At 55.2% G+C, this 26,632-nt stretch overlaps 2 protein-coding genes and 1 long non-coding RNA gene across 9 annotated transcripts; 2 read left to right on the top strand and 1 right to left on the bottom strand.

The window, feature by feature from the left end:
* Positions 1–82: 82 nt before the first annotated feature.
* CASTOR1 (cytosolic arginine sensor for mTORC1 subunit 1) lies at positions 83–6,874 on the top strand. 6 transcript variants are annotated; one of them, XM_027050796.2, is made up of 9 exons: positions 83–2,539; positions 3,175–3,245; positions 4,427–4,614; positions 4,701–4,833; positions 5,091–5,217; positions 5,639–5,752; positions 5,926–6,008; positions 6,112–6,206; positions 6,337–6,874. In XM_027050796.2, exons 1-9 carry the CDS (start codon positions 2,427–2,429, stop codon positions 6,403–6,405), a joined length of 993 nt encoding a protein of 330 aa, XP_026906597.1. In that variant the 5' UTR covers positions 83–2,426; the 3' UTR covers positions 6,406–6,874. The 6 variants fall into 6 exon arrangements, with proteins under 6 accessions (XP_026906597.1, XP_026906598.1, XP_026906599.1 ...); XM_027050797.2 differs by having other exon boundaries at positions 5,094–5,217; XM_027050794.2 differs by lacking the exon at positions 83–2,539 and adding an exon at positions 2,708–2,956.
* A 300-nt stretch (positions 6,875–7,174) lies between these two features.
* On the bottom strand, positions 7,175–21,135 carry LOC128312456 (uncharacterized). Its single transcript, XR_008291812.1, has 2 exons — positions 21,015–21,135; positions 7,175–13,345 (listed from the first exon to the last, which is right to left on the bottom strand). It is a non-coding gene; the product is annotated as an uncharacterized LOC128312456 (long non-coding RNA).
* On the top strand, positions 13,345–26,271 carry OSM (oncostatin M). Of its 2 annotated transcripts, none has more exons than XM_015081511.3 (3): positions 13,345–20,290; positions 21,815–21,948; positions 22,591–26,271. In XM_015081511.3, exons 1-3 carry the CDS (start codon positions 20,257–20,259, stop codon positions 23,137–23,139), a joined length of 717 nt encoding a protein of 238 aa, XP_014936997.1. In that variant the 5' UTR covers positions 13,345–20,256; the 3' UTR covers positions 23,140–26,271. The 2 variants fall into 2 exon arrangements, with proteins under 2 accessions (XP_014936997.1, XP_026906628.1); XM_027050827.2 differs by lacking the exon at positions 13,345–20,290 and adding an exon at positions 21,217–21,338.
* The last annotated feature ends 361 nt before the right edge of the window (positions 26,272–26,632 follow it).

Genomic DNA, 26,632 nt, shown 5'->3' on the forward strand with positions numbered 1-26,632 from the left:
CCCTATAGAGCCCCCCATCCTTGCCCCAGCCCAGCACCAGGGCCTCTCTAGAAATGATTTTGCCATAAGGATGCCAAGTCCAGGGCCAGTCCTGTTGCTGGCCCCCACTTTCTCTCACCCTATCCACTCTTCCCCATGTCTACCAGCTGCCATAGATGAGGGTCACCGGAGCTAGAGCCCAGTGCTGGAGCAGAGCAGGGGCCTGCTTCCCAGGCCTTGATATCTACCCACCTCTGACGGGGAGGGGCTCCTTAAGAAGGTCTTTTCAGGGCCTTCCTCCACCAAGGCCTGACCTGGATACCACTTCAGATCCCAGTAAGGGTCTGAGTGTTCATTTAGGTTGAGTGCTGGAGCCAGGGGTGGGGGACCATGAATGCCGTTACATGCTAAGTCCAGACCTCCACTTTAGGTAGAGGGGTGAGGGGAGAAGTTTGGGTCTTTGATAAAAGGCTGCCTGTCATTTCCTGGTGCTCAGCATGTGCCAGGCTGGGCTGGTTATATCACCTGCTGATCAGGTAGGCTCTATTATTATCCCCATTTTACAGATGAGCAAACAGGGGAGCTGAGTGGGAAAGATGAAGCTGATTGATTTGCGCCTAGAGTCCCTCAGTTACCTCTCCTGAGCAGCGTGCCTGGTGACCTGGCAATGCCATTGAGGGCCCAGGCAGGCACTATGGTCACAACCTGATGACTGTGAGGGTAAGGACAGGGTGTCCCTGGGAAAGGCCCTCCCTTCTGCTGAGGAAGCAGCTTTTCCAGTCAAACAATAGCGTCTGTTCCTGGCAGGCTATCAAGCTGGGCTGGGCTGGGCTGGGCCATTGTGGGAGGGGGTGGGAGAGGGAGGAATAGAGCCTCCCTAAGAGCTTTCAGGCATCACAGGGCCTGGGCCTGGAACATCTTGTCCTGGTACAGCTGGGGATACTGAGGCCTAGGGAGGTCAAGCACCTCTGAGTCTATCAGGGCAGGCTACCACTTCCTGCCTCCCACCCCTCACCCCTGTGGTTTCCCACCCCATCTGTACCTGTCATGAGGGGTTTTGAGGACTCCCTTCCCCCTGGCTTTCCAGGGAACAGGCCAGGATGTGGCAGCTGCAGTGTTCCACAGGAGCCCCCTGAGCCAGAGAGCCCAGGGAGGGAGGGTGCTGCCCAGCTTCCATCCACCTACAGTAGAGGCTTCTGAGCAGGCAGGAGGCTTGTGTAGGCCTGCTGGGTCCCAGTCAGGCCTGAGGCCTGCTTTAACCTGTTTGGTTCAAAGCTTCAGTTCTGAGGCCTAAGGATGCTTGGGCCAGACAAAGGTCCCCCAGAGCATGCTCTGTCTGTCTTGCTACAGAGCCAGCCTAGGTATGCTGATGCCTGCTTAGACTTTGAAGTCTTCTTAGACCTGAGGCAGCCTGAGCAGAACACATTCTAATGTTGAAATGAGCCCAACTTGGTCCTAACAAGCCTCAGATCTGGGGCATCTGCCAGTGCTGAGGGCCTCTCTGGGCATGAAGCAAGTTTACATGTGCTCAGGCCAACTGGGTTCTGCTAATGGCTCACTCTTTGGGAGGTCTCAACAGGGCTCAAGTCTCAAGTCTGAGATCTGAGTACCCATGAGCCCCAGATGCATGGGAGTGTCTACTGAAGTCTGAGCCTTCCCTTGGGCATCCCTGGCCCAAGCGCTTAGTCTTGAGGGGTCTCAAGCCATAAATAAGCCTGGCCACCTTCATTACCCTACCCTACAGTATGTTGCTCAGACATAAGTGGCTGGGGCCCTCCCTATCTCTATGACCCCCGTGAGTAAGTGCATTCTTCCTCCGCAAGAGGAAGAGGGAGAAAGGCAGCAGGACACTTCGTTGGGAGAGAATCACAGGGTCACCAGGGCTTTACAGCATACCCCTCCATACTCCAGAGTTTTGGAGGCGACATTCTGGTCCCAGCTGAGCCCTGGTTCGCCTCACGGCCCTTCGGAGCCTCAAGGATATCAATCATAAGACCCATATGGGGACCCGAAGGACAAAAACCTATTCCACACCTCCCCCATGCTCCCGACCCCAGCAAGGCAGGAGGCCTGCGGAAAAGCCGGCTGAGGGGGCGCGGCATAGGCGGGGCCTGGAGGACTCAATGGGGCGGGATCAGCCTAAAATCCCCAGCCAACGCTAAAGGGGCGGAGTCATCGGGGGCGGAGCTCGGCGGGCTGGAACACGAGGGAAGAGGCTCTGGCCTCAAAAAGGAGGCGTGGCCACTCCAGATAGGCCGCTCATTCCTGAGGGCGTGGCCGTCAGGGAGGTGGACAAGGCATGGGGCTAGGAAGATCCACGGCTTAGCGGGCGGCGTGGAAGCGGCTGCAGAGCGGCTCCTTTAAGCCCCCGGCACCGCCCCCACCGCCCCGCCCCCCGCGGCGGTCTGGGTCTGGTTGGCGACCCGGTCGGGTCCGCGCGGACCGGGATGGAGCTGCACATCCTAGAGCACCGGGTGCGGGTGCTGAGCCTCGCCCGCCCAGGTCTCTGGCTCTACACCCACCCGCTCATCAAGCTACTCTTCCTACCCCGCCGCAGCCGGTGCGCGCCCGGGTTCGGAGGCATAGATGGGGGTGGGCTTCGCTGTTGTTCCGGGACGGAGTCGGGAGATTAACATAGCCGCGGGGCAAGCGGGAGCGGGCGGGGAGGGCCCTTCTCCTCTCTACCCCCCGCCCTCCCCGCACCCCTTCCCCCCCACCCCCCCGCCCCGTCCCGGCCTCCATCCGGCTTGGGCCTACCTCCCTGGGACCGCCGCCTATCCGGCCCCGTGAGGCCCCCTCCCAGAGCTAGTTAAGGCGCAAACAACCCGGGGTGGGCAATGCTTAACTCCGAGTGGTGTCAAATGGACGCAGTTCCTTCCTGGCGACTATGGGGAGCTTTTTCCAGATGCCTCGCATCGGGTCAGAGGGACCGATCTAGGGGGCCCAAAGTCCGACGCCCCCGGGGGTGTCGCCGTGGGTGAGCCTCCCCTTCCGGAATGGAGGGTCCGGAGCTTCTGCGGAGGTCGGGAGGCGAAAAACAGTTTGTGATTCCGGTGATGAGGCCCACACTCCCCTGGCCCGGGAAGAAAATTGGGGCTTGAGGGGGCAAGCAGGGGTCTTTCCAGGCGCTTGAAGTGAAGTCTGCTCGCCCCCTCCGCTCAACCCAGGCTGAAGATGCCCCCCACCCCCATCCAGGTGCAAGTTCTTCAGCCTGACGGAGACCCCCGAGGATTACACGCTCATGGTGGACGAGGAGGGCTTCAAAGGTGGGGGCTGGGGAAGGATGTTGTGCTCCCCTCTTTGTGGGATTCTCACTAGATGCTGGAATCCAGAGTCCCAAGATCTGGATGCGAATTTGACTCCGCCACTCACTGGCTGTGTGCCCTTGAGCAAGTCACTTCCTCTCTCTGAGCTGTTTGTTTCCTCTTATGTAAAATGGGTATAGTTATGGTTCTTGCCTAATAGAATCCCATGAGAACTTTATAGACAGGGGTTTGAAAGGCACTTGGCAGCCTCAGGCCAGTAGCAGGGCTTCAGTTACAGTTCAGAGCAAGAATCGGGGTGTTCCTGAGGCATTTATATCCCCCTGGCCATTATTTCACGCTAGACTTATCTCCCTGGTGCGGATCATCCCCTCCCTGACTGGTCTGGGAACACCAGGAGTCTGAGGGCTGGGAAAGGAATGCAGGAGCAGGCAGCCAGTCCAGGGCAGGGTCCTGGGGGCCTCCTGGCTGCGGTTGGGAGATTAGCAGACACCTTGGCCCCAGCTTCTGCTCCGGACTGGACGCCAGCCTGGTTCCTCCCTCCCTGGTCTCTGGAGCTGATATCTGGCTCCTACTCCTGCCAGCCTGACCCGTCCTCACAGGTCTGGAGTCTCAGGCCATGAAACTGTGGCTTGGCCCATCCGCTGGACCCTTCCAGGCCTTAGTTTCCCTGTTTGTAATGAGGGAAAGTCTGGGTCTGCCAAGGGAGAAGGGCATCTCTCTGCCAACCTGATCTGCTGGCGCCCCCTGGTGGTGCCAGGTGGTATAAAACCTCTGTTCACCCAAAGAATGCCATCATGAGATATAATGCTGTCATCCCATTTTACAGATGAGGAAACTGAGATTCAGAGAAGTTAAATCATTTGCCCCAGGTCAACAGCAAGTAAATGGTGAAGCTGGTATTTAAACCCAAGTCTGTCTAAATCTGGAGTTCCAGTCTTAACTGGAAAGTTTGGATCCCTGGCAGGCCAGCACCTGAAGAACTTCTCAGTCCTTACATACATGCAATTCTCAGGAGCAGAACTTAGGAGAGGGAGACAGCCCCAGTCTCCAGACCTGCTCCTACCTTGGTAGAGCACGCCCCACCTCCCCCCTCTTCACCCCTGCCAAGGCATAGACAGGGAAACTGAGCGGCAGGGGACAGCCCAGTAGGTCCTGACATGGTGTATACTTCCTGCTCACAGAACTACCCCCATCTGAGTTCCTTCAAGTGGCTGAGGCCACATGGCTGGTGCTGAACGTGTCATCCCACAGTGGTGCAGCAGTGCAGGCTGCTGGGGTCACCAAAATCGCGCGCTCAGTCATTGCACCACTGGCCGAGCACCATGTGTCTGTGCTGATGCTGTCTACTTACCAGACGGACTTCATCCTGGTGAGTTTTCTGCAAGCTCCAGTGCAGGGCAGGGTGGGTATGGGTGCCTGGGGGCTCATGTGATATATCATCTCCCTGTGGTCCAGGTGCGGGAACAGGACCTGTCTGTGGTGATCCACACGCTATCCCAGGAGTTCAACATTTACCGAGAAGTGGGCGGGGAGCCTGTGCCTGTTGCCAGGGATGATTCCAGCAATGGCTTTCCCCGTTCTCAGCATGGTGAGGTTACCCTCTGACACCCAGACCTAGGCAGGGCCTCCTTTTCCCACTGGGACCCTTCCCTTGTGAGGATTGGTCTGCGGGCATGGGGATACCAGCTGATACTGACTGCCTCACAAGACAGGGAAATGTGGAGGAAAGAGGTGGGTTCCTGTGGAGCATGACCCTACACCCCACCCAGATGGCCCTATCTGGCCACCAGGGGGCACCCCAACCCACAGTCTCCTTAACACCGGCTGCTGCCTGGTCCCTCCTAGCAGGACCCAGCCCCACTGTGCATCCCATCCAGAGCCCACAGAACCGCTTCTGTGTCCTTACGCTGGACCCTGAGACACTGCCAGCCATTGCTACCACCCTCATCGATGTTCTCTTCTACTCATACAGGTGGGCCTTGTTTGCACTTTGTTTCTCTTTTCACACCATTGTTCCCTATCCTGTGTTCCACTACCTTCCGCTTGTCCCTCAGTTCTGCAGCTCTGTGCCCTGTTCTATGTCTTGGGTTCCTGGCAGCCTGTGATACCCGTGTGCCCCTCACTGATGTTCAGGGAAGATCTCGATGCCACAGCTGCAACCCTTTCCTGTATTGTGAACAGACAACCCCGAGCCATGCCTTGGTCTGGTCCTCTGCCAGCCCTGGGGTCCAGTGTCTTTGGAACAGGCGAGATTTATTGTCCTCCCCCACCTCCACCTGACACCATCAGGAGATCAGGGCCCTTGGACAGAGGAGGAGAGTGGCCCAGAGATAGGAGGAGATGCAGTGGGCCGGGTGCCCTGAAGAGCACTTGAGCCTTCTGTCCCTTCCCAGTGCCCCCAAGGAGGCAGCCTCTGGTGGTCCTGGACCCAGCTCTATTACATTCTTTGCCTTCTCCCTCATCGAGGGCTACATCTCCATCGTCATGGATGCTGAGACGCAGAAAAAGTATGTGACTCCTGACCCCTAGTGGACCATAGATCCTAAGCCAGTCCTAGGGAGGGAGGAGGAGGTGGAGCATCAGACTCTGAGTTCACCAGGTCAACCTGCTCCCAGGGGCTCACATTGGGGCAGGGAGGGGACAGGTGGGTGCCCTGCCCACTGCCTGCCTGCCTCTCCAGGTTCCCCAGTGACCTCCTGCTGACCAGCTCCTCGGGGGAGCTGTGGAGGATGGTGCGCATCGGTGGACAGCCCCTGGGCTTTGGTAAGGGCTGCTCCTGGTGGGCTGGGGACTTGGGGGGAATCTGGGGGGGGGCAACCAGGATGATCCACATGCACCCCCCCTCCCCCCCCCCCATAACCTTCAGATGAGTGTGGAATCGTGGCTCAGATCGCAGGCCCCCTGGCTGCGGCCGACATCTCTGCCTACTACATCAGCACCTTCAACTTTGACCATGCCCTGGTAAGCACCATGGGTTGGGCTCCTGGAAAGACACTGAGGCCCAGGAGAGTGGGGAGGGTACAGGATGTAGTCCATCTGGGCCAGGAAGTCAGCATGGCCCTGACCCCTCTCTCCGTCCACCTGCCCGCAGGTGCCTGAGGATGGCATCGGCAGCGCCATTGAGGTCCTCCAACGACGGCAGGACGGCCAGGGCTCCTGAGGCCTCCATGCTGTCCCCTCACCCCAGGCTTCCAGAGACGTCTCTAAGCTATTTCCTCAAGCTCTGGGATGAGTCCTCCCCACCCCCATTCCTGCTGGGGGACCCCTCCTTCTGCTCTCTGTATGTAAGCTGCGTGCAGGCACCGGCTCTCACGTGGACACGCGTGTCTGCCCACGCAGGGGAACACGGTGCTCTGGGCTTCCTCCAGGAAGCCCTCACCCCTCACTCCCTGCTCGGCCTCAGTGTTTGCACATTCCCTGCCTGAGGCCCAAGACATCCCCCCTCTCAGTGCCCTGAGCCAGCTGCTCCCTTGGACAGGGCCCTGGTCTTCATTCTGCTTCTGGCTGGGTCACCTTTCTGGCCAGGTGAGTTCTGACAGTGCCTGCCCCTCCCGGGGCCTCCAAGAAAAGTATTTTTACATCTTTCTCCCTTTTTTATTGACTTATTAATAAAGGCTTATAGTTATAAAGGGTTGGGCTGTGGTCCATGGGGGTTGTTTGAGCTCAGCCATGGCTACTCTGCTGCTCCTTCCAGCCCCTCTGCCTGAGGTCCTGGTCTGTCCCTGTGTAGCTGGCTCTGGCTGGGCTCACCTGACTCAGTTCTCGCCTCGGGGAGAACCGAAGCCTTGAGAGGTGATGTGACTTAGCCAAGGTCACCTGATTCCCATCCAAGGCTACCTGCCTCTGAAGCCCAGCCTCTTCTTTCCTTCCTTCCTTCCTTCCTTCCTTCCTTCCTTCCTTCCTTCATGTTTTTATTTATTTTTGAGACAGAGACAGAGCATGAGCAGGGGAGGGGCAGAGAGAGGGGGAGACACAGAGTCTGAAGCAGGCTCCAGGCTCTGAGCTGTCAGCACAGAGTCCGACATGGGGCTCGAACTCACAGAGTGTGAGATCATGACCTGAGCTGAAGTCGGATGCTTAACCAACTGAGCCACCCAGGCGCCCCGCTCTTTCTTCCTTTCTTGCTGTTTTGCAATAGTCCAGAAGGTTCTGAACATGGTTAGAGATTCCCAGACCATCCCACCTGGAAGTCCTCCAGCCTTCCCTGCCACCCCAAGGTGGGCCCAAAAGCACCTTTCTTCTAGACTGCTGCCTGCTTGCTTTTAGACCATGCCTGAGTCCTGGAGGTCCCACACAGGAGTCCCTGTTGACCAAAAAATCAGTTAGTTCTTGTCACCAGGGCTCTCCTGGAGTAGTGGTAGGAGGGGGGCCAGCCAGAGTGGGGACCTGGGAGTCCACACACTGGGCTTCCCCTGGCCAGAAGGAGAGGACTGGGGCCTGGAGGCCACCTGGAACCCAGTGTGCCTTCAAAGGCTGCCTTCCTGGGCCAGAGGCTCAGCACATGTGGGCCCGGGTTTCCTGTCACAGAGGGGCTGCCTCCCTGCTCCACAAGACTGGGTTTCCACTGTGGCCAGATGGGGCCCTACAGATGTGCTGGGGAGGTTATCAGGTACCCTCAGCCCAGACCCGCCCACATTCAGGAAAGGAAGAAGGGTGTGACTTCGGCGTATTCAGAGGTTGCAGTGGCTCCCCAGAAAAGCCAGAACGGGGGCCAGGCCTCTGGCAGTGTGCCCACCCTACCCCTGGGACCCAGGGGCTACAGATCAAGGAGCAGAGAGCACAGCCCAACCTGGTGAGTGAGCGGTCGGGGACCCTAGACCATCTCCTTCCCCTCAGCCTCTGTTTCCTCATGTGTATCAAGATCTAGGAGGCAGCTCCTTCAGGATCCCTATTCTTCTTGGCCCTGGGAAGGTGGCATTGCTTTGTAGTTTGACTTGGGGGGAAATTGGGGAGTTCTGGCTTCTCTCTGGAGGGCCCACCCTGGGCCCTGGTTCAAGGGATGTCTTGGGCTGAGTGGGGGCTTTAACACCAGAATCCTTAGGGCTCCTGACCTGCAGGTAGAGAGCTCCTGGGCCCCATGTTCAGCTCTGGGGACTCTGTCCATCTGTCTGCTTATGAGTCCCTGTGAGTCATGGGCTGATTTGGATGTTTCTGTCATCCTGGCTTTCCAGGTGGCATCAGGGTTTGCCCAGTCCCTCAGACCAGGTCTTAACCTGGCATTGGTTAGTTCTTGGCATGCTGCCCACAGGTAGGGGGGCCACCGGCATGCCCCAGTGGGCTAGTCTGACTTGGACCCAGGCCTAGAGCTCACGTGTGTCTCTTTGCCACATATGTGTGAGTCTGTGTGGAGGGGCTTAGCTCCCAGGGCATTAGAGTCCTTGGGGCTCACTGAGTCAGCTTGGCCTTCAGCAGGTTACAAATGGGGAGATCTGCTCTGAGATTGCCAGGAAGACCAGGACCCACCTGGGGTCAGGGCACAGGGCTTGGGAGGTGACTGGGGCACACTCAGCTGAGAGGGAACATGACTCTGGACCTCACATGTGGCTGATGCTCTGGGTACCATTAGATAGACAGGCCTTAAGCTGTCCCAAGATGAGGTGGGGGGCTCCCAGAATCACCTCTTGGTCCCACCCAGGCCCCTGAAGAGTTCTAGAACAAAGGAAGTCAGTATGGTCAACCCAGGCCTGGAGTTGAGCACAGCTTGGGTCATTCAGAACTGGGGTGTGCTCACTGCCACACAGTCCACATCTTTGTCCTTCCAACCCTGGGAGCCCCAGTCCACCTGTCCACATCAGCACAACCATTCCTGAGTTCAAGGGTCAAGGCCCCAGACTGCGGAGCCTGAGTGCTCATCCTCATAAAGATGGTAGCCTGTGTCTGGGGAAACCGTACCCACAGTCCCCTGGGGAGTAGGAAGGTGCTCTTAGCCCTCTGACTGCCAGCCCAGTGTCTGACATCTGCTGGGAGGATGTGAACCTAGGTGGGGGGCTCTTGGGTGGGTGGGGACAGGAGATGAGGAAACCTCAGGCGGGGAGAGTCAGTGGCTCATTTCCACCCTTTCTGATTTTGCATGCCCATGCAGAGGAAATGATCTTGTAAGTCCTCTTTGAAGTTATTTGAGCAGAAACTCAGGGTTTAAAGTCGTCCCTACCCCTGCCAGGCAGGGCTGTATGGTCCCGTGCTTATTGCCAAGTTGCTCCAAAGCTGGCTTCTTGGTTTTGTGTAGAAAGGAGAATACACCCACACCCTCTCGATGTTCCACCTGGCCCCAAGATCCCATCTGGTGGGAAGGAACCAAGCAGGAGGCAGGAGGGCAGCCCCCTCTACAGCCAGCTGACTGTGAGTACTGGGAAGCTGCTTCTCCCATCTGTGCAAGAGGTGGGAAGGGATGTGCTCATGTACTCAACACACGTTCTCATTACCTTCCGCTCTACGTAGGGGGAAACAAAGCACCGAGAGGTGGAGTGACTTGCCCAAGGTCACAGAGCTGGGCACGGCAAAAACCAGAATTCAAAAAGGCTAACAGTGGCCACAGCCTGGAGAGGTTCCGTGGGGGAAGGGACACTTTAGCTGAACCCTGAGGGATGGGGATGATTTTGCAAGATCCCTTGCAATCCCAGCTGTCTACGTCGGTGGCTGGCCGTTGTCGGTGGCTGGTGTCTGCCGCCGATGGCAGTGAGTGCGTGGGCAGGCACGAGAGGACTGGTCCTGGCTCCTCCCTGACCTTGAGCTGGGCCCAGTAGGTGTGTTGCGCAATGGCCGCGGTTTGTGTCTCACTTTCCCAGGCGGGCTCTGGTGTCGGGGTTCTAGAGCCACGGGTGCCTCGAATAGGGGTGCACAGAGCTTCTTTTGTGTAGAATGGTTGGTCATGATGCCATGTAGATGTGTGTGCTGCATGGGTGTCTTCTGTGTGGGTGTGCATGTACAGGGCTGTACTTGCGGTCAGTGCAGACCTCTGTGTGCATCTCTACAGATAAGCCTGTTTTTGCCAGAAAGTGTGTCTGTCTGTCCACACTTGTGTCCATGTCAGTGTATTCCAGTGTGTACCTGTGCCTCTGTCTATGGCCAAACGTACATCCAATTACATATGAACATCAGCTGCGTGCCTGGCTCCATTTCTGCGTGTGCCCCACGTAGGCGTGGCTGGAGTGTGCATCTGTGACTGTATGTGCATGTCTGAGCACTTGTGGTACTGGTTTCTATATGTCTGCTTTTGTCTGTGGAATGGCAGCTTTTTATGTCTGCGTGTGCCCGTGCGCATATCTGTATCTTGTGTTTTCATGTTCATGTGTGTGTCCGTGTGTGCCTTCCTGTCCACTTTCCTTCCCCGGACCCACATCTTCTCAGGCCTCCCTGCCTCTCCCTAATCTCAGGAGGCCCAGCTTCCTGCAGTCACCAGGGGACTGATGGGCTGTGCTGGGTGCCCCCCGATCCTACCCTTCTACCTTCACCCTCTGCCCCAGCTGCCTCAGCCTCCCTGGTCTCCCTCTTACCTCTCTGCCCATTCCTCCTCTGTCCCTCCTCTTCTGTCTGCAGCCTGAAGTCAAGCTTGGCCTGTCTTTCTGCCCCTCAACGTGGGCCCTCCACCAGGACACAGAGGAATCGACCCCCTTCCCCCCCCACCCCTGGCTTCCCAGCTCCAGTGGCCTCCACAGCCTGGCCCTCCCCACTTGCCAGGGCCCTGATTCAGCCCACAGTTGTCCTCACCTGTGCTTCCCCAGACTTCCTACAGGTCTCGCTGTCATCTGGCTGCACAAGTACATTTTCCCCAACAAAATCTTAGTGTGTCCCCTCCCTCCCTGATCACCAGCCTTGGGTAGACCCTTGCTTGGGAGGTGTGCCTTTGAGACCTCCTGGCCGTATCAGCTCTTCTGCTTGCTCTGACCTCCGGTGCCTCACCCTAGACTTGTTCTTCCCCAAAACTGGGATCCTCTCCCTGGGGCAGCTGTCAGGCCCTGTCCTGAGCAGGCATGCCCCGGCCTTTTAAGCTGAGGTGAGCCTTCTCTAAGTCAACGAACAAGAGCTCTGGGACAAGTGCTAACCAGGCTGTAACAGGAGGGGCCGTGGGAGGCCTCTGACTCTCTCCTGCTCCCTTGCCGCTGACTCACTGCTTTCCAGCCCCTTGGTTTTTCTGGAGTTGCCAGAACTTTTAAGCTCTGCCTTAAAAAAAATAATAATAATGTTTATTTATTTTGGGAGAGAGAGAGAGTGCACGCACACATGCAGTGGAGGGGCAGAGAGGGAGAGAGAGAATCCCAAGCAACCTCCCCACTGTCAGCGCAGAGCCTGACTCAGGGCTCAATCTCAAGACCATGAGATCATGACCTGAGCCAAAACCAAGAGTCAGACACCTAAGTAACTGAGACACCCAGGTGCCCCTCCCCCAAATTTTTTTAATTGAGGTGAAAGTCACATAGTACGTAACAGACCATTTTAGAGTGAATACCTCGGTGGCATTTAGCACATTCATAGTGTTGTGCAACCACCACCTGTATAGTTCTAGAACATTTTCGTCACCCCAAAAGGAAACCCATACCCATCAATAGTCACTCATTCTTCTTCCTACCAGCCCCTGGCAGCCGCCAATCTACATTCTATCTCTGGATTTCCCTATTCTGGACATATCACAAAGAATTCTGTAATAAGTGACTTTTGGCCTCTAGCTTGTTTGACTCAGCTTGATGTTTTCAGGGTACATCCAGGTGGTGGCATGTATTAGTACTTCATTCCATTTTGTGGCTGAATGACATTCTGTTGTATGGACACACCACTTTTTAAAAATTTGTTATCTGCTGACAGACATTTGGGTTCCCACCTTTTGGCTGTTAAGCTCTGCCTTCTTGACTAGGGGAGGGTGCCCAACATTTGTGTTTACTGCCATACTGTTCCGCTTCTCTTCCTCACATGCTTGTTCTGTGGACAAGGTGTCCTGGCCCCAGCTGGCCACACTCCCATCACCCATGGAATGGGTGCCCACCCTACTGTCCACCAGTAGGCCTTTGGACAGAGCAAGCTTTGATGGCCTTTTCTCCCCTTGGAGCTGCAGGATCTGTTTTTTTTCTTATCAAGATAAGCACCCAGAGGCACCTGGGTGGGCTCAGTTGGTTGAGCATTTGACTTTGGCTCAAGTCATGATCTTGCAGTTTGTGGGTTTGAGCCCCACATTGGGCTCACTGCTGTCAGTGCGGAGCCCACTTCGGATCCTCTGCCCCCCTCTGCCCTCCCCTGCTCATACTTTCTTTTTATCAAAAATAAACATTAAAAAAAAAGATTAACACCCAGAGTTTCCTTGGCATCTCCCCAAGAACAAGAGGAAGAAGAAGGCAGGTCTTCCACAGCACCTTTCCCAGGTCATTTCCTCCAGGCATCCCTGCTAGTGAGTCCCACCTCTGTCCTGGACTTCCCCTTGGCACCAGGACTATCATAGACATTCCCATGGGGACCCTGGCTGGTTGTACCCATCTTTCTCCAGTTGCTTTCTCTGTTGAGCAGAGGTTCTGAGCTTTCACAGCAGCTGGCACCAAGAGAAGGCTCCAAGCCCACCCCACTTCCTCTGTAGCCTCCACCCCTCCTGCCTCCATCCTCATACTGGGGCAGGACAAAGGACTCCCCACTGCAAGTGCCAGGAAACCAGTTCAACTAGCAGAAAATAGATTGACATCATTGTCCCGTGTAGCTGGAACTAGCCAAGGGGTTGGTCCTGGCTTCAGGCAGAGACCAGGGACTCAAGGAAGTCGCTTGGCCTCCCTGGCTGTGCCAGCCATGTTGTCACCCACTTGACGGGACCCCACCCCACCCCATGGAGTTGGGAAAGTGACCTTTCTTGGCATCAGACCAGTGACATCCCAGCTCAGAAACCCTGGCCATGCAAAGGAGGTGTGTCCCCTGAGTCTGACATCAGTCTTGGGAAAGGATTGTGATTGGTTCTGCTCAGTACATAGGTGTAGTGCTGGATTCCAAGGTACCATGAAGGGCCAGGCAGGGTTGGGTGCTCCCTCCTGTGGCCTGGGGTGAGAACTGAGCAGGCTGACAGATGATGGGTCTTCCAGATCCTTCCTCATGCTGGATGTTGGCTTGTATGTTTATTCACCCTTCAAAACCTGGACATAAAAAGACATTCACAACAAATTCACTTACCTATAAGCCTAGTCTTTCTTGCTGATCTCTACCCCATACCTAGCCTGGTGCCTGATACATACAGTGAATTACTTAAATATAGGTTGAGTGAGGGACTGAAAAGCCACCATGATTTGTCTCTTTTTGCAAAATGTAGGATTGTGCCCTCTAGTGAAGACTGGCCCCTTTCTATCAGGCTGTCAGGTACTGCTTATGTGGAATTCGTTCTGAAGTGAATTCTTTAAAGGAAGTAGGAGAAATGCCTTGTCTTTTTCTTTTTCAGTTCGTTTTCCAGGAAAGTGTTGAAATCTGCAGTGGGTGAAAGAATATATTTTGAATTCACTTAAAAAAATATCATAAAGGAAAAAGTCAGCGTCTTTAAAATCCAGGCTTCCTAAAAAAAGGATCACGTGCTTTGGTGTATTGTGAGTGATATAATTCTGATTTCCTTGGGGAAAGATGACCAAGAGAAGGCATGAGAAAGGCTTCAAGAAAACCTGTTCCTGCCCAGCAGTGAGGTTGGCCTGAACTTCCAGAGGCCTGGCTGCAGGTGCACTAGATATGGGAGGGACACATCTGGATCCTGTACCCTGGGAGCCACAGGTGACCTTTCCTGGGGATTCTGCAGATGGCCACATCTGTGGTCATGCATTCATCCATTCACTAAAGATTTATTGAGCACCTACTATATGACGTGGACTGTGCTGTGCTCTGGAAAGGCAATGAGGAGCCACAACCACAGCACACACCCTCTCGGAATTTTGTCAGGGGTGGGCAGGGACCAGCCTGGGGTGGAGGAAGTTCAGGGGGGGCTTCCCTGAAGAGGTGAAGCTTGGACTGGACCTTGATGTCTGGATGACAGTTCATTCAGTAGGAGGAGGTTCAGGCAGTGGGAACAGCATATGCAAAGGCCATGAGGTGAGTGCTCTGCTCCCCTGAGGGACTGAGGAAAGTCAGAGAAGGCAGTGGGCTAGAAAGGTATGGGTGAGGCTTGGGGGTGGGCAGGGCCTGGTGGCTGTGGTAATAACTTTGGCCTCACCAAACGTCCGCATGAATCCAGGGGAGTGTTTTAAACAAGAGGGTGGCACCAGGCTGTATTGTACAAGTCCCCTGGAGGGACTGCAATGGCAGTAAAGCCATTTGGTGGGTGGATCCATTTCCTTCCTCCTGACTTTCCTCCCTCTCTGTTAAGACTTCCAGCCACACCTGCTTTTCTCTAAACCAGACCTATGCAGTCTTGCTTGCATATCACCTCATGCAGTCCTCTCCATATGGAATATGTAGCATCTCTCTCCTGCATTTTTGCCAGTTAAACTGGCATTCCCCGCCCCCCTCTTCCATCCCAGACCTGTAGAAATACCGACCTCCTCACCCAGTCACTCCCTGGCTGGTCCTTGACCAAGTGGATATCCATCTTCCCACTGTGAAAACCATTTGTTTTCAAGTTTGTTGAGCCATGTGGCTGCATGAGTTCTGGGCAAGCCACTGCGTGTATGGTGTGCTGGCCAATCGTGTGGACCTAGGACAGCTGCCTGGAGCCCAACTTGCCTTTGTTCCCTCCCACCTGTGTGACCTCCCGTCAAATACCTCATCTCTCAGGCCTCAGTTTCCCCATCTACAGGATAGACACAATGATCTCTGTGAGGATGGTTGGGAGAATTCACAGAGCCAGCCTGTAGGAGGAAGTGCTCAGAACTGGGTGCAGCCCACAGAAGAGCTCCAGAAATGTCTGATTATTACAAGTGGGCAAATGGCACGTGCCTGGGCACCAAAACATTTTTGGCAAGAATGTGATGTTTCAAAATAGGCGTTGTATGTTGCCAGCATGAGAAAAGTCAGGACTCCATTGGACTTCGTGATCCTTGTTTGATGGTTAAGGTTATTTTTATTTACAGTGATATCTCAGTGCTTAGAGCCTGTAAGGTTCTAGGCCCTCTGTGTTCATCTCGCCCATCCCCTCATCTCTCAGAGAGGACCCTGGGCTCAGAGGGGATGGTGAGGGGGGTGGTTGTTCTAGGCCAGCCAGAGAGAAGATAGCAGGGCAGCGCTCTTATCTCCTGGTCATCCCATCTCAGAGTAGATGCTTGTCCCCCGCCCCCCACCCCACTGCCGAAGACAGTGAGCCTCCTGAACAGAAGTGAGTCCTTCTATCCCTATCTCTATGCTGCATTTCTCTAAAGGTTCAGGCCTCTGGAAGGGGGCTCAGTTACCCAATTTGGGGGAGCCGCTGGACACACAGAGGCTTCCCACACTGTGGACACACCAGGTCCCAGAAGAATTCTGTGGCACATCTCAAGCCAAAGGATCCTCCAGCCCAGGGTGACCTCGCTGGCCTCATGGGGAGGGCCCTGGTAGATACTTGCTCACCCCAGGGTTTATGTAATGTCGTCTTTCCCAATCGTCCTCAAAGCCATGCTATGACATAAGCAAATGTACGCCTCTGTCTGCCCCAATGGCTGGCGGGTATTTATCGAGCACTTGCTATGAGCTAGGCATTTGCACGCATTATCCACCAAATTACCCTCACTGTCCTCTTGAGACAGCACTTACCACTGCATTTTTTAAAAAATAGAGATACAAGATATGTATATTATCAACTTCACCATTTTAAAGTATATAATTCAGTGGGTTTTAGTATATTCAGAAGATTGTACAACCATCACCACTATTTAATTCAAAAACATTTCATCACCCCAAAAGAAACCCCATACCCATTAGCTGTCACTCCTTATCCTTAGATCTCTCCAGGCACTGGGGAGCACTCAGGTGCTTTCTGTCTCTATGAATTAACCTATTCTGGACATTTCATATAAATGGAATCATCCAGCAACCTTTTGTGACTGGTTTCTTTTACTTAGTATAAGGTTTTTGAGGCTCATCCACATTGTAGCATGTGTCTGTACTTCATTCCTTTTGTGGCTGAATAATATTCCATTGTATGGATATACCACAGTTTAAAAATCTGTTTTCTGCTGATGGACATTTGGATTGCTTCCACTTTGGGGCTATTGTGAATAAATGCTGCTATAAATATTTGTGTGCAAGTTCTTGTGTGAATGTATGCTTTCAAGTCTCTGGGGTGTGTATGTAGGCATGAAATAGTTCGGTGTATGACACCTCTTAATGTTTAACGGTTTGAGGTTCTGCCAGACAGCCTTCCGAAGCGGCTGCACCATTTTGCATTCCCACCAGCAGCCTGTGAGGGTTTTGGGTTTCTCCGTGTCCTCTCCAGTACTTGTTATTGTCTGTCTTTGATTGTAGCCACCTAGTGGATATGAAGAGGTGTCTCATTGCAGGTTTGATTTTGCATTTTCCTGATGGCTAACGATGATGAGCAGCTTTTTATGTATTTATTGGCCATTTGTCTGTCTGTTTTGAAGAAATACCTATTCATTTCTCCTTTGCCCATTTTAAAATTGGCTTGTCTCTTGATTGTTAAATTGTGGCACTGCAGTCCACAGGGGAAACCGAGGCTCAGAAAGGGGATGTGACTGGGCCAAGAACACTGAGCTCATAAGCAAATTGAGACCGGTAACTGGCTGGATCTCCACCTCCCACCCTAACAGGTCAGAGATCACTGTCTCTCTTCCCAGATGAATGGCCTCCTGCCTTCCATTTTGACCCACTCACAAAGGTCACCCCAGGTCTTTTTCTTGCATTTAAAGCAGTAGAGCCCCACAGCCGGAGGGTGGGCCGGAAAGACATGGAAACAGCAGTTCTAAGGAACAAAGCTGGTCCTCTTTCCCCCTCCAAATCACGCGGACCTAGCTGACGTGGCCCGGGAAGAGGGGACAGCCCGGGCCTGTGGTCGGGGAGCCTATTTATACTGGCTGGGCCATGTTGCAAGCTTTTCCTGCTGGCGAGAGGGACGTCACTGGGTGCTGACCTCACCAGAAATGCTGACGCATCTTCCCCTCATGCTTTGCTCTGTTGACCAGCCGGGTCTCCTCACCTTGGGGCCACTCCCTGTCCTCCTACACATCACTGTCCCCTCCCACCAAGCTCTGGACACTCCCCCGTCGTCCCCACTCCCTGCAGCCCTCCAGCCATGCCCTCCACTTGCGAGCTGTTATAGGCTGAATTTTATCCCTTAAGTTTATATGTTAAAGACCTAACCCCACTGTACCTCAGAATGTGGCTGTATTTGGAGATAGGACCTTCAAAGAGGTAAGGTGTAATGAGGTCATTGTGGGAGGGTGGGGCTAATACAATATGACCGGTGTCCGTATAAGAAGAGGAGATTAGGATAGACAGAGGGCCAACCATGTGAGGAGATGAGAAGGCAGCCATCTACAAGTCAAGGAGAGAGGCTGCCAGATGAAATCCACCCTGCTGACACCTGGGTCTCAAGACTTAGGACGGCGCCAACATGCCTTCCTATTGTTTATGTCCTGCCATCTGTGCTCCTTTGTTACAGCAGTCTGCGCAAACTAATATAGAAGCCCTCTTTGCCTTTGGTGGCCTTTGTCCCTGGGGCCTGCACACTGAACCTCGGTTAGCTATGTGCTCAGAGCGTCGTCTTTTAGACTTGACAGCCCTGGTTTGAATGCCCCCTCCTCTTTTTTCTTTTTTTTTTTTTAAGTTTATTTATTTATTTTTTTAGAGAGAGAGAGAGGGAGAGCACACGTGAGCAAGTTGAGGGGCAGAGAGAGAGAGAATCCGAAGCCAACTCAGCTGTCAGTGAGAGCCTGAGGCAGGGCTCGAGCCCACAAACTGCGGGATCATGACCTGAACCAAAGTTGGATGCTTAACTGACTGAGCCACCCAGGTGCTGCTGAATGTCGCCTCCTTTTAACTATTCCCACACAGGGTGACACGGGGACGGGAAAGTAAAGGCATGTAGCTCTCCCCCGAGTGTGGAGGTTGGTCCGCAGTAGCTGAGAGGGGCAAGAGGCTCTCCTGCTGGATGTGGCTCTCCTGCTTGGAGCCAGGCCCCGAGCTTCTCGGTTTCCTCATTAAAAGGAGCCAAAGCATCCCTGCCTGGGTGCTCTCCCTCTCAGGGCTGTTGCAAGATGAGATCAGGGATGTGAAATGAAGAAGGATCCCAGCTTGGCTTGGGCCCCAGGAAATAGTCTTGCGGGGGTGGGCACAGAGATGAATTTAGCAGAAGCAACGTTCTCAGGAGGAGAATCCAGAACTGGCCTTTGGGGGTGGCACTGGTGGGTGTGGTAAGCACCATGCTGGGGTGCCAGGGAGTGGGTGGGGGGTGACGAACAGCCTCCTGGGCGTGGAGGTGTGTCTGGTTTTACCCACTACTGGATCCTTAGCACTTGGGAATGGCTGGCTCAGAGAAGGGCCAAATAAAAGTTTTTTGAATGGGTAAATGAGTGATGTTAAGTGTATATACAGAGGAGAGAACAGGTAGGAATAGCCTTGGTGGTCATGATGGGTGCTGGGGACATGGATGGACAGGAGGGTGTCCGACCCTCTTCCTTCCTGGCCACCTCAGCTCTCCTTGTTCAGGCTCCACGGGCCCAATGCTCTCCCCAGCTGGAGCAGCCCAGGCCTCCCTGGCAGATTCCAGAGGCCCCACCCTGGTTCCCAGCCTTCCGAGGCCCCCCTCCCCACCGGGCTCCTGAGGGTGCAGGCCACAGACCCCCTTCCGGGCCTGGTAGATATGCTGCGGGTGCCAGGCATGACCTGCATGCCTGAGCCAGCATTTCCGCCCCCTTGTCTGCCCTAGCCCAGGCCTCCTTCACCCTAGGCAAAGTAACAGGTAGACTAGAGAGGCGTGGTCTCCAGGGTTCCTTCACTCTGACGTCCAGAGGTCTGCGAGAAGCTGAGGACCAACCCACAATCACTATCTTTCAGAGAAAGTGAAACCTGGTCCCCAACCGTCACCACGGCGACTCCCCCACCCTGGCTTCCCCTCTGAGCTCACAGCTTCCCCATCTCCTCCGCCCCCCACACCATCCCTCAACAGCTAGTACTTGGAATTAGACTTTCAGCTTTCTTTTTTCCTTCAAAGGACTTTTGCCTTTTATGTCCATGACAGCAGCAGCTCTGTGAGCCTGAGCCAGGAAATACTGTTTGAACCCTCCTTTTACAGGTGGGGCCTCTGAGGCCCAGAGAGGTTAAATGACTTGCCTCTGGTCACACAGTATGTCAGCCCGCTTGAGCCCTAACCTCCTGTTTCTCTTGCTTTAAGCACCTGTTTTCCCCCAGAAGACCCTGTCTGTAAAGAAAGGGCCTAGGTATGGGCAATGGGCCTGGGATAAAGAAGGTTTGTTGCAAGGGGTTTGCATGATGGGAGAAAGGAGATGGCTGGGAGCCCCACTGGGGGATGCAGGTCCTGGGGCCAGAACCACAATCTCGGGGCTGCCAGCCTGGGTCTGGCTCTGTGCCCAGAGCCCGGTGGTTTCCGCTCACAGATGTCCCAACAGCCCCAGCAGGAGGGCGGGAAGGGCACTCAAGAAGGAAGACGTCTCGCTCCCCTCAGTCCCAAACCACAGTGGCTGCTGAGGCTGGTGGCTCCTGGGCCAAGCCTGGCCTGCGGGCCCTCTGAGGCCCCAGTTGGCACACTCTCCCCTCTATCCTGGGCACAGCTCCCTGCACATGGCTCGGACCCCCATGTTCCCTACTCACCCCAGGAAGCCTGGGGCTGCGGTTTGCATCATCCTTGGGTGTGGGGCTGACCTCGAAGAACGAATTCGAAGAAAACAGGAGGAGGAGCAGGCATGCCACCGCACCCAGCGCCCATTGGCCGCCCGTGGAAACTTTGGTTTTTGGGGTCATGTTCCCAGAAGGCCTGCCCCTCCCCCCACTCCGCTCCCCACCCACCTCACGAGGTGTTGGCCAATCGCCCTGGCGGGCATAAAGTGGCTGCTAGCCCGCAGGGCTCCCAGCCAGGAGGTGTCACCCCCAGCAGGCGCCGGCCGGAGCTCGGGCACCCAGCATGCGGGCACAGCTTATGCGGAGGACGCTGCTCAGTAAGTACTTCCTTCCTCTCCACCAGTACCCACTTGCTGTGCCCCTGGGCACCAGTGGGGAGCAGAGGCACCTTCTGTCCTTTGGGAGCTGGAAAGGCTGGGCACCAGAAGGATGCTGAGAAGGGGGGAGAACTGGGAGGTCAGGCAAAGCAAGTGGTCCACTGAGAACACAGCATCTTTACAAGGTAGAGAAGGACTATCCCCAGAAGGCTTCTAAAGGGGAGGTGATGTAGAGACAGCTCTGGGAACAAGAGAGTGAGGGAAGGGGATAGATTGAGGGGAGAAGCCAGAGAAGCAGAGGGGAGGTGAGAGACGTGCTGGATAGAGTAGGAAGCTGCAGAAGCCAAGAGGAAAACAGTGTGATGTCTGGAGGGGTGGTGAGGCCTCCTTCTTGCCCTGATTTGCAGGGTCTGGAATGGATACACACAGCCAGCCAGGCCCAGGGACCCTGGAACCCACACAATCACACAGCACACATAGCCACACCCACAGGATGACGCGCACACAGAGCCGTGTGATGTCATTCAGAGCCCTCAATCTCACCAACTTGGGAACCCCCACATGCAGCCTGGGCCCCCACGGTGGACAGGGCACAACGTTTGTTTGTGGCCAGTTCCTTCCTTTCACCTCACACAGACCTGGACACACGCCCATGAAGACACCCTAGTCCCACGTGCATGTGGTGCTCACACGGACTCCCCTGCCCAAGCCCAGCAGCAGATACCTGAGGAGGTGGCGAGGAGTGCCCTGTAGTCGCCGTGCCTGGGTGGCCAGCCCCTCATCCTTCCCCAGGAGCTGAACGGTTCTTAGGAAGGGAACATGGTGTCACTGCCTTCCGGGGCCATTGCGCCACAGGCCCCTTCCGACCACATGGCTGCCGGTGCCTGGGGGGTGGGTGTGGGGAGGTTGGCCGGCAGTAAGTATGCTCTTCCCACCCTGAACATTCTGGCTCACGGCGTATCTGGTGGGCCTGACAGATGTGGGACATGAAGGGAGAGAAGAGGAAGGTGCAAGAGGTTGAGGACAATGCTGGCCTTGTGTGACCTGGGTGAGCCCTTCTCCTTCAGTGCCTTGATTTTCCTGTCAGTAAAATGGGGGCTCTCTTGTTTGTACAGACATAGCTCAGGGCACCAGGCTGCTGCCAGGCTAAGCCCACCTGCAAGGAGGGCCAGGCTCTGTTACGGGGGGACCCGGAGATCTTGCAGGCAGCAGCTGCTGTGTGTCAGATCCTGGGGTTGGGAAGATTGGCAAGTGCAGGAGGTCCAACTGGGCCCCAAAACCTCCTCTCAAAGGCCTGCGTGGTGAAGTGCAGCCCTGTTTTGGATGCTGGGCAGTGCCTCACGGGGGAGGTGGTGGTGGCCCCAGCAGGTGCTCCTTCCTGTGCACACATGGTGCCCAGCCCCACCCGTGACGGCACGAAGCCTGAGATGATGGGCTGTGCCCTCTAAGGCCCTCTTAGGTTCCCTCCCCTCTGAAAGCCACCCACCTCCCCAAGTCAGGTGACACCCCCCTTCTCTGCCCCAGGTCTGGTCCTTGGACTCCTGTTCCTGAGTACGCCGGCAATGGGCAGCTGTTTGGACAACTACCAAGAGCTCCTTGGGCAGCTCCAGAAGCAGGCGGACTTCATGCAGCACACCAGCATGCTCCTGGACCCCTATGTGAGCGCCTGGCCCCTGGTGGCATCTGAGTTTCAGAGAATAGTAGGCCTAGGGCAGCAGTGAGCCCAGAGAAGATGAGACCCGACTCCCATTCACCCAACCCCTACTCGATATGGGGCAGGTGGGGAAACCAAGTCCCTGTGTTATTCTGGGGCCACATCGAACACTCCAGGCCTTGGAGTGTTCCACTCCTTGGCACTTCACTCCTCTGAAATGCCAAGGAGACATTACAGCTTTCCCAGCTCAGTGGGCCGGAGTGAAAACCTCAACTCCATTGTATACCTACCCATGTGCCCTGCTCTAGGCCTCAGAGATGTAATAGTGAACAAAACAGAGTCCCGTCCTCCTAAAAAAGCTCAAGGTTACCCACCCACCCCCACTCAAACTCTGCACACCACAATCACCGCCTGTGCAGTCACCTCAACCCACCAGCCCCCCAACATCCTTCTGTCCTGTCTGCAGTGATGGGAGAGTCCTTGGCCTCAGTTTCTGATCTGTACGATGGGAGGATTGGATGGGATACAAGAGGTTGAGCATTTCAAGGCTGACCAGAGCAGAATTGTGTGTGTGTGTGTGTGTGTGTGTGTGTGTGTGTGTGGTGGGGGCTTTAGCACTCACCCTCTGATTCTCCTTTCCCTCCAGATCAGCATCCAAGGCCTGGACAAGGATGGTCTGAAGAAGCACTGTCGGGAGCGCCCCGGGGTCTTCCCCAGCAAAGATGCCCTGCAGCAGCTCAGCAGGCAGGAATTTCTGCAGATCCTTAACACCACACTGGGCCACGTTCTGCACAGACTGAGAACTTTACAGAAGGACATCCCCAAAGCCCAGGACTTAGAGAAGCTAAATATAGCAAAGTTAAACATTCGCGGGTTCAAGAACAATATCCACTGCATGGCCCAGCTGCTTCCAGGCTCCTTGGAGAAGACTGAGCCCACTCCGACAGGCCCAGGGGCTTCTCCGTCACCCACCCCCATCTCAGACGCCTTTCAGCGCAGGCTGGAGGGCTGCAGGTTCCTGCATGGCTACCACCGCTTCATGCACTCAGTGGGTCAGGTATTCCGAGAGTGGGGGCAGAGCCCGAGTCGGAGCCGGAGACACAGCCCCCGCCGGGGCCTGCGGAAGGGGAAGCACAGGACGCATCTCTCCAGCAGGAACAAAAGACTCATGCCCAGAGGGTGGTTGCCCCGGTAGCCTTAGGGGTACCCCTGACAGATAAAGGACTCACAGGTATTCTGTAGGATGGCCCATCCCCGCCAGCCTCCAAACCTGCTCTCCTCTGTTCCCCCCCCCCCCTCAGAAGCGCACTTTAAGGGGTGGGAGCCAAGCAGGCCCCTCTACCTCCTCCAGGCGGGGAAGGTAGGGTTAGACCATTTAACCCCCAGCCCTGAGTTCCCCAGTCTCGGTGGGATGGCCAGGTCAGGCCACGCGGGGCTAACTTTCCATTGATTCAGGGGTCTGATGACACAGGCTGACTCATGGCCAGACTGACTGCCCCCCCTGCTCTGCTCCCCAGAGGCCTGTCGGCCCTTCCCTCTCATGACTTGCAGGGCTGTTGACCCCAGACTTCCTCCTTTCCATGGAGGCATGGTTCCGAGGGGGAGGTCAGGGCCTGAGCTGGCCTCTTATGCCTCATTGACAGTCTCAGGCCAGACACCTGGACATCTGGGTGACCTCATTTTAGGCAGCTGTGACACAGGCAGAGTGTCCTAGAAGGAGTGCTGATTGGGGTAGGGTGTCTAAAAGTGGGGCTCAAGGGCCAGCTCAACCCCTCTCACTGTGTAGCCTCGGGAAGACCACCTTACCTCTCTGGACTTCAGTTTTCTTTTTGTGATTCAAGAGAGTTGGGACCGTGTAAAGCCCTCTCTGCTTGCCAGTAGCTGGGATTCTATGACATACAGTGGATATCAAATGCAGTGCAAATGGACATGGAGTAAAGACCTAGTGTCTGGAAGTACCCAGTCTTGGGTCCTGGCTGCTGGCTCCTCCCCCTGGTGGTGCATCATGAAATTTTCTCATGCTGAAGCGAGGGAGTCCCAGAAGCTGCTGGGCCAATTCTTTGCAGGAATATGATTAATTTATCAATTTTTATCAGTTTTTATCCGTTTCCTATTTATAAGGCTTATTTATGATATGTATTTAATGTTAATATTGTGCCAACATATATTTAAAACTTGCCTGGTTTCTAAAGTCCCTGTGTCTCTCTGTTGCCTTGTGGGAAAGAATTTGAGGGAATCTAGCCTCTTGGAGGAAGGTGGGGGGGCCTCACCATGGGGGTGTCTCAAACAGGGCATTTATTGTGTCTGAATGTGACTCCCTTGAGATGCTAGGGACTAGAGGGTTTGGGAGCAAGAGAGGAGGGAGGAAAGCTGGAATGTGTGGGCCCCTGTAGGTGTGTGCCTGGGGGGTATGTGTGTTTATGCGTGTTACGTGAAATAGACAAGATAGTAACAGACCCTGCCTCAGACATGGCCTGTGACCTGCTGTGCGCTTGAACCTGTTTCTTGAAGGGCTCCTGGCAGGACTCTCTGCAATAGATAAGATCCACTTTGCAGATAAGAAGACTGAGTCTCAGGGAGACTGAGTTACCTGCCCAGGTCCTCAGAACATGTTTTCTGGGAGGGCGGACACATGCTGAATTCAGGTCTGTTAGATGCCAGAGCATCTTCTGTTACTCTTCAACCTCTGTAACTTGGCCAGCAATGTCATGAGTCCCTAAGGGCACAGAGCTCCCAGGCTAGGGGGCAGACAGGCAACAGACATGCAGAAGAACCAACTCAGGATATTGGGGTATGAGCTCTGCAAAACGAAATCGGGTGATGTAATAGAGTGAGAACCTCAGGCAACAGGCATGGCCCTGGGAGAGGTGAAGCCTCTCCATCCACTCTGAAATCTGAATGGCACAGGAGAGGGGGTGGGGCCCCCAGGTGGCAGAAACAGCTAGGGCAAAGGCTCCAAGAATTCCAGGATCAGCATATAGTGAGCCAGGGGCGTCACTGATTTATATCAAAAAGGCCCGGAGAAAGGAAGCATCTTGCTCAAGATCACAGAGGGAACTCCAGCACAGAACTCCGGACCCTAACTCCCAACCAATAGTCTTCTCGGCAATGCCCAATGTGTTCCAGGTGAACTACCAAGTCCCCAGTAAGAGCTTTCCACCGTCTCCCACTGGGCTTTCCCTTGCTCTTGAGGATCTGCCACACAGGCCACCTTTTGGCTCTCGATATGCCCAGGGCTCTGTCCTACCATGAAGCCTCTGCTTATGCTGTTCCCTCTGTCTGGAACACCGTTCCCTGTCATTTTGCTCAGTGCATCTTCAGCTATTCTTCCCTACCACCCATGGTCTGGATCCAGCAACTTGGTTATTTGTCCTCATAAAACTGTCCTCTTGGGAGGCTCTTGCCTGCTGTGGTGCTTTACCATCTGCCTCCCACACTAGCCTAGAGCTGCCAAGAATGTGGAGACAGCAGCTGCTTCCCTTTGCTCCGCCTCAGCACCCAGCACAGGGCCTGCACTCAGTAGGAGCTCAGCGAGCAGCATGCCAGAGAGGCTGGCTTGGGTGGTACCATCCCGGTGCCACCAACGGCAGGGGGCCGGGCCTCTCTCTTTTCTGCCCTGCCCCGGCATAGGGGAGGGGGGGCTTTCCTCAGGCTGAGTTGCTGGGAAGCTGTGGGTGGGAGGTGGCAGACGCCGAAAACCAGGCACGCTCAGGTTCTCAGAGCGGAAGGGGAGCTGGCGCTGCGGCAGGTGTGCGGTTGCCCACGGAGTGAGCAGAGGTTGGTCTGTGGAGGAAGAGCTGGGAAGCCCAGGGTGGCTGCCCCCTACCCCTGCCTGGGCCCCTTGCCAACCCCTTACTCTGTGGATAAGCCTAAGGAGAGGTGTCTGACTTTGAGCTGGAACAGCACCCACTCCATAGGAAGCAGATCAGGGAGCTCCAGAATCTGGGGAGGGAGTTTCAGGGGTCCCACCTTTGAGGACTTGTCATCTCTATGTCATACCCTGATGAGACCACAGCTGCAGGTGCCCCCAAACTGCCATCTCCAGTCTGGTGCTCTCCCAAGCCTACAGACTCGACTTCTAGGAACCTCTGCCGGGAGCCCTGTGCCAAAGGCCTCAGGGCCTAAGTCACCTCCACCCCACACCTGATTTCTGCTTCCTATTTGCCCCCACAGAGGTTCCAGAGCCCCAGTCCTCACCGTCACCTCTCTCAGCTTCTCCCCTGTCCGTTGATCACAAGGTCCCTTGATCTCTCCCACATCCCATCTCTGGCACATGCCTCCTGCTCTCCCGACAGCCAGCCAGGTCCTGGCTCCCTGGACATGGTCAAAAATGTCACTGCCACCATATCTTCTGCTCCCAAACCTTCAGAGACTCCTTCCTGTCCTACTGCTGTGGTACCAATTCCAAACCCCTCATCATAACATGCCAGGCCCCTGCTCTCATGCCAGGCCAGCTTTGCCCACTCATGTCTGTGTTCGAGCCATGCTTTGCTGGCTCCATAACCCATATAGGCATCCTGATCTCCCTGAAGCCTGGACTTCCCCCCTCCATTCCCAGCCTCAGCCTCCTACCCTTCTGCCCTGAGCCCCAGTTCGAATTCCCCCTCCTCCTTGATTTCCCCATCCAGAAGGGTTTATGGGGCTTCCCTGGGGGCCACAGGTGGCCTACAGAGAGCCTACAGGGTGAC

This window comes from Acinonyx jubatus, chromosome D3 (assembly GCF_027475565.1).
Source record: "Acinonyx jubatus isolate Ajub_Pintada_27869175 chromosome D3, VMU_Ajub_asm_v1.0, whole genome shotgun sequence".
Taxonomy (NCBI): domain Eukaryota; kingdom Metazoa; phylum Chordata; class Mammalia; order Carnivora; family Felidae; genus Acinonyx; species Acinonyx jubatus.